Below are 10062 nucleotides of genomic sequence, written 5' to 3'. Positions count from 1 at the left end.
CATACATATTTTTTATTATTTAATTATTTTCATATCTATTTACATTTAATTTGATTATTTTTTTAATGTACATATTATTCATCCTTTTTAAAATACAACCATTGCTGTTTTTAATTTTTTTACTATTTGCAAGTTTGTATTATTTTGATGTTCTTAATGTAATAAAATATTTCATTAATAAATAACTTACAAGTATATGTCTCATATCTTGTTTTCCAACTATTATTTTAAAATTTTATCCTATAAAAAACAACAAAAAAAAAACAGACTTGACATTAATTCCAACTTTTTTTTTTTCAGATCTGTTAGTGCATACATTGTGAATTTTTACACATTTTATTACGTGTAACATGTCATGTTTTGTAAACATTGACAGTGTAAAATGTGTTAAAAACATATTCAAGCAAAAAAGAATTTTTACATAAACCCAATTTTATTAGTTTAAGAAAAAAAAGAGAAAATGTATATAAAAATAATATATAATGCGATTATAATTTAACATTTTAAAACAGTATTTTTTTTGTTAGATTTTTTTATTATTTGCTTAAATGTAGAATTTGAGTTTTGTACTCAGACCATTTATTTAGTTTAATTATTTGGTTTCCATTTGGAGAAATTAAACATGTAATATTTTAAAAAAATTATTTACCCTGAATAAATCCATTGCCTTACAAAATACTATTCATAATAAATGCATGCTGCGTACAGAAGATTGTTAAGTAAATGTACCTCGTATTTGTGAGAACTTCTTCAATAGCTTGCTGAATTGAATGTTCAGTCAATTTAGGATACGATAACTGAACAAGAATGCCGTGCCTTGCTAATTTTTTGGCTAAGAAGTGTTGATCCAAAAGAAATGGCATTGAAACCATCGGAATACCATGATTGATAGCTTCCTGAGTGCTCAACAAGCCAGAATGGGTAATGAATAGCTTTGTGTTTGGATGTGCTGTAACAGATAAAGATATTATTAATTATTTTCTTTCTCACCATAGCAAACTTGTGTAACTGTAGCAGTGAGATGAGTGTGATTGTGTCTTTTACTCAAACACCTATACAATAATTCCCAACAAATAGTTTTCCCATCAAAACAATATTTTTGAGCCTTAGACTATAAATCTTACAGATGTTATTCTCAAGATTGAGAAAAAGTGATTTAATTGTTGTTATTTTGTTTTAAACTATTCCACGAAAAAATATTTCGGCCAAGTCAATATCAATGAAAGTTAGTTTACAAAGTGTGGTTTTTCAAAAGTCAGTTTGTGTCTTGAACTATTTTTTTCTAAATTTCATTGGCTATTCCAATTTAATACTGGAAAAATTTGTATTTGAAAATTTTTGATGGACCAGTAAAAGAATTGAACTTTGTGATGAGTATATAGATATATATATATTGGAGCAACGTTTTAGTGAGTTTCATTGACGTATGACGTCAGAGACTTTCTTGGAAGGTGTAACTAAAATAAGACGAAAACGATTTCAATGATGAAACAATTAAGACATATATTTACACCAGAAAATATTTTTAAAAAAATAAAAATAAATGCATTCATTTATTTATTTATCAATTCATCTATTGAATTCAGCATACTGAATAACACAGAAATTCATGGGAATTACTGGAGGTTTTTAAAAAAGTTTTTGCATAAAAACGGCAGTTTCCCACCATTGTGCAGCTCAGGTTTGAATCTGTTCAGAGAAGTTCGACATGTATTTAGTCGTGGTTCCACAAAATGAAATTATGATTCTACTTTCATGGTTTAAATATGGTAGTAACCTGCAGATGACTTTCCCTTCCTACAATGCTAGAAAGAAAAAAAAAAGAGAAACAAGAGAAAAAAGTGTTTTAAGGATTTTGGCAAGGATTGTTTGACTTATATTTCGAGGTGAAACCAAGGAATGAAAACTTTACCTGCTAACTTTAAAACCTCTATACCATGATGTAACGATGAATAGTTGATACTAAGTGTATAAAGGTGATTTTAATAATTTTAACCATCTAGAAATACTGGGTATCCTATGACAAGGATTGCGAGATTTTTTTTTTATACAAGATTAAATAAAATTAAAATATACTCCCATTTTTGGTAAGTATATAAATGTTTTGAGGAGCTTCTTTAGTAGACAAATTACAGGATATAGTATTCCGAGGTATATTTTTTGTAGCTCATTTTTGGTATTAAACGTAAAGGCACGCAGACAAATTCGGGGCTATCCGTGTTTATTTGAAGATTTCCATCTACCCACATAAAAATTAAAAAAAAATAAGCATACACATAACCATGTATTGAGAAAACTGGCGTTATGTATTATTAAACTCGATGATTGTTCACATACCTAGTATATCATTTTGAGACAACCATTTAGATATTCTGACATTTTCAGGTAATCGTTTGAGATTAGTGTCCTCAAATTTCCATAGAACTCTTTGTTTCAACTTTTTAAAAACATTTAGGAAAAGGTTGATCCTATCATCTGACATCAGAGAACTCTGGATATTTGATCCAAGACTAAAATAAATGACACCATGCTTTGCGCCATCTAGAAATGCTTGGGTCTCCTAATTAAAATTAAAAAAAAACAAATATATACTTTTTTAAATATTTGCCAAATATGTAAGGACTAACCATATATATTTGTAATGTAATCATTTGAATTTATTTATAGATCTAACTGCCTGTTAATGTCAATAATTTGAAGACAAACATCAATATTTGCAAATAAAAATTTGTATTTGAAAATCAAATTAATATATTATTCTTTAAAGGTTATAAAGAATACGAAATATTATAAATAATGACAGGTTTGGGAAAAAAATATGCTATTAGTTTAGAACTATATAAATTGGTATCCTTAAATATTTCAGAAAAGATATAATTTAAATGAATGAAATTCATTTTTAATTTTTTTTAATCAACATTTAAAAAATATTTGATAAAACAGTTTGCCTTTTCATAATAATTCCAAAATAAACTGTAAAATTTGTAACCAAATATACATATGGAAAATATAAAGAAAAAAAAACAGAACTAGGTAATTTTAACATGAAAATAACTGAAAAATGCTGAAAATACTAGAGTAACAGCACTGGCACATTACATCATAACAAAGAACTACAATTTTGATTTTTAAAATGCTTTGATTTTGGAAAATGAAAAAAAAAATACTAAAACAATACGTTAAAGGAAGCTATGGATAACAAATTACATAAGAAATACAAATAATTACAAAACTGACATAAAAACAGGAACACAAATTATGCAGACATAACTACAAATTTTAGCTACAATAACTTCCAGTTTACAATAGTCAACAAAATTGAAATAAAAATTAGAGAAATAAATTAATAATAATGTTGAAAACAAGAAAAGAACCTGGAGTATAGTGAAGGCTTTAAAGAGATTTAAGTTGGAGTAAGAGTCTAGTATGATAGCGAAAATAAAATATACAAGAAGTCAACATTATGAAACATTTAATTTTGAATTCATAATTGAACTATGAAATATGGATAGAAATACAATGTAACTACTAGAAAAGTAGAAGAAAAAAAGAAGTAACGTGCTATGTAAATTTTTCAAATTGTTCTTGCTGAAGATGTGAGAAGAACCCTGAAACGTTAATAAAGGAATCTTATGTAATATAGAAATTATTAAAAGGACTTTTCATAAAAACTAGCTTAGTGATATAAACATTCTAATTGAAAAGCACTGTCTAAACTATTATATAAATTGCCTTGTAAGAAACATACTGCTTTAGGTACATTTTCATATCATATTTAGATAAACTTGAATTATTTTTAAAATAAATAAATTATAAATTAAACACATGTCAGTTTAATGTTAATATATTAATATCAAGTAATAAAAAGAAATAGAATAAAAATATTTAAACTAGTATGAAGTATGAAGTGATAAAAAATATAAACCAACAATAAATATAAATTAAGTAAACCATTAATTAGAAAACAAACAACGAAAATTAAAATAAAGTAAACAACTTTAAAGTGACTTTTTTAGCTAATGATACAGAGAAAAAAAAAGATCAATAAACTAAAATTAAAATAATGTATTACTATTTATTTATTACTTATTTAATATATACTGATTATGCCTCTGTAACATAATAATAATAAGTCATTTCCCAACTAGCCTTAGTATGCTGTGTGTAGCAGGCCAACGCAGTTAGGCGTCACTGTTTTTGAGCGTGTGTGAGAAGTGTTTCTCTTCTCTCCTCAGTCTCTTATAACATTTGTTAGTGCACAAGCCAGAATAGACCAGCTATGGCCGTTTATATACAAATAAAAAAAGTTAAGAAAAAAAGATTGTTACTCAGCATTCTCCAGAAGAACCGAAGCCACAAAATGAATGGATTACAATAACTCCTGAAGTTGGGATTTGGTTTTATAAATAGCTCTCTAGTAACATCAAGAAGGCTGAGTGAATCCTTTCATTATTATCTTTCCCAATCCACCATCTTCATATCTTAGACTGTAAGTTAAGCTGATTGTCGCGTGCACAATATACATAATTTTAAATTAATTTAGTAATAAAGAAAAAAAAGTTTAAGAAATTACCTCATCTAGCTTCTTTGGTTCATCGATGTGAAATCCTGGAACAGGGATGATTGCAGGACTGTAGTACTTGGCTCCATCAAGAAGGGGATGTGCGTTGACGAGTGCAACGGCAGCTGACTTCCCTATTTCCCGGACGTGAGGAGTAGATTTTCCGAATAGCTCCTTAGAATAAACGTCCAACGAATTCACATATTTGTGATAACCATAATAATGATAAAGAGTATAATATAGATTTTTCAGTTTCTCGACGAAGGTCATTGGAAAACTAAAAGGTGTGAGTTGTAATGGAGAGTGTACCATGTGACCCTGACTTCCCATCACGTATAGGGCTTGAGATTCACCAAAAGCCGTCACCAATACGAGTTTTGGATTCCCGAGGAGAGGTACAAGTCCCAAAAAGCACTCGCAGCCAATGTCATGAATAATCATGTCAAATGGTTTCTTTTTATTGGAGTGTTCGGCTAGGAAACGTTTGAAAGTTGGAGAAAAAAACGTATTCCGACAGCTTACTTCAAAAAAATAATAAAGACCATCTATGGCAGCTTTAGGAGAACTATCTTCGGATAATTCTAAGTAATCTAACTCGTCTGTGAATTCATACCCTCCTTCCAGCGTGTAAGTTGTCAAGTTAGCCAACTTCTTCCTTGGAGGATCCGTGTCCAGTATAGTGACCTGTGGGGAAATATTTTTTACTACTGATATCAATACAAAATTTATAGAAATTAAACCATATATCTCAAAATTATATATTTTTTCTGACTGTAGCGCAAAGAATAATTGTTTATATTTCATCCATTTTGTAAAAAGGATGCCAGTAGATAGTTTTGCAAAATTACCTGTATTATTAACCCAGAAGAGATGTAGCCTAGAGCATTTTACTGATATTGAGAAATAAACATCCATATTTTCCTAACATTTTATCTGTTCCGTTTATACTTTTTTTCTACCTTCTCTCAACCCGTTGATGTTTTTATTGCCGCTTGTTTATGTTACACCCTATTTTACCTTCCCGCCTATACTCAATTCAGTTTTGCTCTAGCCTCAAAACGGATTTATCTCTCCAGTACACTCGTCACGTAACTACCTTTATTTTTCTTACTTGAGCGTTTTATTACTTGGATACCTCCTCTGTTTCTTTTTTTTAATCAGGAACCGAAGCAAGACGATCTTTGATCTTTTTGGAAATCTGGATTCTTCAGCCATTGATGAAAGAGATAAATGTACGTTTATAGTTTAACATTTTATGTAGGTTTTATTTTTTTTTTTACTCTTAACTCAAATTTGTTTTGTTTTTTTAGACTATTTTTCATTGGTAATACCATCTTCAACCTTCCAGGAGCAGAATGGTAGTTGCAGTTTATCGGATGAATATAGTACAACTATCGACGCCATTGAATCAAGGAAAGTCTACAAGATTTTGTCACAGTTACGGATTAATTCAAAGATGATGATGAATTAGCCTTAGGACATAATGGTAAATCATTTTATTTAGATAGAGATCGTGTCTTGAAATGGAACTCATAGTCTCCTACGTCAAGAAGATGAACAAGTAAAAATAATGTTTTGTTTTTTTATACATAAAACTTATTAATAAAGATGTAAAATACACGAATACTTCTAATAACAATGTAAAGAGGAACTAAACTGATGAAAAAAAAAACATTGCAAGGAATCAAATAGCTTTTAACTCTACTTGCTATGCTAACACTGAAGAAAAGATGAGAACCTGAATCTGGAAGATGTATGGGAGAATGATGGCTCCTGAATGATGGCACTGCTCCTGATTGTGACTGCTCCTGAATGATCATGACTGCTCCTGATTGTTTCCGGCCTTTCTCATTTCGATTTAAATGTCTACTATGAGCCAGGCTGTCATCACATCTGACTTGCAGTGTTTATTGTTCGTACAATGTTTACTGACGAACTGCAGTCAGAATAATTACGAAATTGTTGCATATTGTACTATTGATGAGATCTTGGAAAGCTTTTGAGGGCGCTGCAAGTTCCGTGTCTACATCCCAAACAAACCCGCAAAACAAAAAATATATGCTCTCATAGATTCTCTCATAACATTCATGAATGTTTTAAAATAAAAAAAAATTCCGGGATGAACAACCCCAAGGGCCTTTCTTCACGGATAATAATTCTTCTGCATTTGTAAAGTATATTTTTTCTCAATTCTAGGTGCAGGGAGATACATTAGGATTGATAACTTTTTCACACACAATCCGTTAACTGAAGATCTGTTGATAAACAATTAGGAAAGCTAAAAAAAATTAAAAAGGAACTACCTACAACATCTGTAAATTCGAAGAACAACCAGAAAAACACGTAAAAATGTATATTATCATTCGAAATGATTTATTAATTTTTTTTCAAAGACCCAATTTGAAACTATAGTTTGGTAGTTAATATATGATGTGTGTTGGTGTTTAGTATTTCTCAGAAATTGGTTATCATTTGAAAATATGAATGTGGCGGTTGAGGTTTTAAGGTATAAAGAGAGGTTTATACTATGTGATATTAGATGGTGATGGGGTACACCAAGGTTATGTGCTAATGAATACATAATAAACATATTAGTGTAGTGTTATATCGACACTATATGTAATAAACATATAGTGTTAATGAACATAAGAAATAGTTCTAAGTCTAGGCGTAATTGCAATATTTCCAGGTGACCACTGCTCAAGAGGTTATAATGCTGCCTGTTGCTACCGCACCGGTGGATCCGAGGAATTTAATATGTCTCTTGATAAATTCCAGGACCATTGGAACACCCATCGGTATGTTTAGAGCCAGGTGTTTCTCCTTCTTTCACGCTGTAGTCCGGACGATCTTCCGTGGTATAGAATTTTGGAAGTTCCGTAGATGGCGCTGTTAACTAATACTGAAATGGGTGAAGAAGTGGGCACCATAGAAAGAGCGCTGGACGGAGTATACTTTTATAGAGCAATCTAACTCAAATTTTATATTCAACACGAGGAGGCCCCCTCACCTCCGGACTTAAAATAGTTCCTTTCTAGAATGGATAGCTCACATATGCTATTAAACATAACAGGTAACTTTAAAATACCAAAGGTAGTAAAAGGTAAGACACAACACGAATTACTTTTCTTTTTCACAGTAATGCACTTACTAATTCACTATTTATTTCTGTTTTAGAGGGTTCGAAAAAAAAAAAAATTGTATATAGTTAAATGAAGTTAATAACGATCATTTTTGCGCAATTAAAATTATCTTTGCAATACTAAACGAGATAATATTGATTTTTTGTTGTTTGAAAATAAATTTTGATTCCTGAATAATATCTGGTGAAGCATTAGATGTACAGATGTAAATTAGCTCTCAAATCAAAACTTGTTAAACATCTCATAACGCAGTATGTTGTATTTACCTTTCCAGGAGGTAGCGCTTTCCATAATATTCCCCAAGATATATATTCACTAAATATTGGTTGCCCGTTGTTCGAAAACAAACCTCTGGATTATAAAAACTTATATCCCCCAAAACAATCAGACATAAAAATGTTAATCAGTACTCACATTGAAGCTATTGGAATTACTTTAAAGTAATTTATAGCGTTTGCCTTTACATGAGTAGTAGTTATAGTGATATTTGCCAAAATAATTAAAATAAAAACTGCTTCTGATGAACCATTAAACCTACGATACAGTACTCAAATTGAAGCCAGGTAAATACTATAGGAAGTAATGAAAAATATATATTTTCGTAAGAGTGTTGCTCTCCGTTATTAACGTTAAACGCATAAAATATTATTTTTTTATTATTTGTATATAATACATCTACTTGTATTGGGGCTAATATTTTAGCGAATTTGCTGTACATTAAATCATTTTATGTATAAGTGTCCAAAGTAGTATAAGGATTTGGTGCACGGAATGAAAAATGAGCGATTTTAGATTTTCCCTTTAATAAAATGAACATGTTCTATGTGTTATTGATATCATAAGTTAGTATGTCACCATTCTGGCATGTTTGAATTTCGAGTATATTCATTTATGAAATTTTTGAAAACACTTGAATCACTGACCTGAACTTATTAATTCATAAATAAGTATGTTGACATCGGAGTATCTATCAGCTTTGAATACAATGTATGATCCCTTCTAAAATGCTTTGGGATCTGAATGTCTCTCTGTATCAGACGTTCTCTACATTTAAAAGGTTTATTATGTCTAGCATGTCTATTGCTCTCTCTAATTCCTTTTCAATAATGGTAATTTAAAAAAAAGGAAATACATGAGTGAAAACGGATCTCTTTCTGCTGAATTTCAAGGCGCCTTTGTCCAGATTTTAAAATTTAATGGAACGAATTAAGCTAATACAAAAACCTTTAGGCAATATTCATTATATTTCTGTTTATAAACAGTGTAGTTAATTAATCCAACATATTTTTTTGTAATAAATTCTGCGTAAACCAGTGCAGTATCGCTTAAAATCTGTCGATTGAATGTATATCAATTGTATGAAATCAACTATTTTGAAATTATGAGGAATTCTCAGTGACTTCGAGGATATATATCTGGAAGGAGTATATATATCTGGAAGGAGGGCAAGGGAAATGAGCAATCTTCTTCAATACGTATAGAGGCAAATATTTTTAATTGCAAAATTATGTTTTTCAAAAATTAAGCAATGCTACAACTTTGCCCAGCTTTTCAGACATTCAGATATTTTTTAAGCAGTAAGATAAAACATTATCAAAAAGTAAAATAAAGTCATCACTAGGCATATTTCAGGAGATTATTTTTTTTTTCGTCAAATTTAGTGTTAAATAATAAATTAATATCGTTTTAACCTTGCGTTCCTTATTTAGTTTGATTTTAATGGCGTATAACTTCTGTTTTTTTAAAAACTTGAATAGGTATCTTACATAAAATTTACAATTTATAAAATAAAAAATCATAAACATAAAATACACCATATAACTTCGCCATAAATTAGAATACATTAGCCGATAGCCAAAAATATTGTGTCAGGGTCAATATAGAAGCGATAGTGATGTAAGCTTAGTTAGCCTCTTCAATGAGAACTCATAACTGATACAGATATCAGGCTGATCGATACTCCTAAAACCACTTATATTATGCTGATGCAGTATTTTACGTGCAGGTATATAGGTATGCAAGATATAGGTAATGGTCAGGTGGAGTGCGATGTCAGCTGATGGGGAGATGGCAAGATTAAAGGCCTCTTTTTACACTGCTCGATTTTGTACTTCTTGTATTTTCTTACTGCCTGTTTATCTTTTTTTTTTGGCTTTGCCTGTTAATCGGGTATCTAATGAGGTATCATAACCTGAGTAACGATACATTATATTTTAATGATTTAAACCAATTTCTTAAGGGCCTTAGATATTTTTAAGATTAATAATATTTTATATCATATACCGTATGCCCTCTGTTCACCAACAGTTCTGCCAGTTTGTTGCACCAGATGCTGTGACTGTGAGAGCACACCGTGGA

General features: G+C 30.1%; 1 protein-coding gene across 1 annotated transcript in view; it reads right to left on the bottom strand.

The window, feature by feature from the left end:
* LOC106682323 (UDP-glucosyltransferase 2) overlaps positions 1 to 10062 on the bottom strand; it is a gene marked incomplete at its 5' end in the record, with an annotated part of 12714 nt that extends 2652 nt beyond the window's left edge. The window contains 4 exon segments of the mRNA XM_014423115.3: positions 730 to 949; positions 2338 to 2560; positions 4574 to 5245; positions 9988 to 10062. Coding sequence (XP_014278601.3) covers positions 730 to 949; positions 2338 to 2560; positions 4574 to 5245; positions 9988 to 10062 — 1190 coding nt within the window.

This window comes from Halyomorpha halys, unplaced genomic scaffold (genome assembly GCF_000696795.3).
Source record: "Halyomorpha halys isolate HHAL.00 unplaced genomic scaffold, Hhal_1.1 Scaffold404.1, whole genome shotgun sequence".
Lineage (NCBI taxonomy): Eukaryota > Metazoa > Arthropoda > Insecta > Hemiptera > Pentatomidae > Halyomorpha > Halyomorpha halys.
Note: the sequence above shows the minus strand (reverse complement) of the source record. Positions and strands in the feature narration are given on the sequence as shown.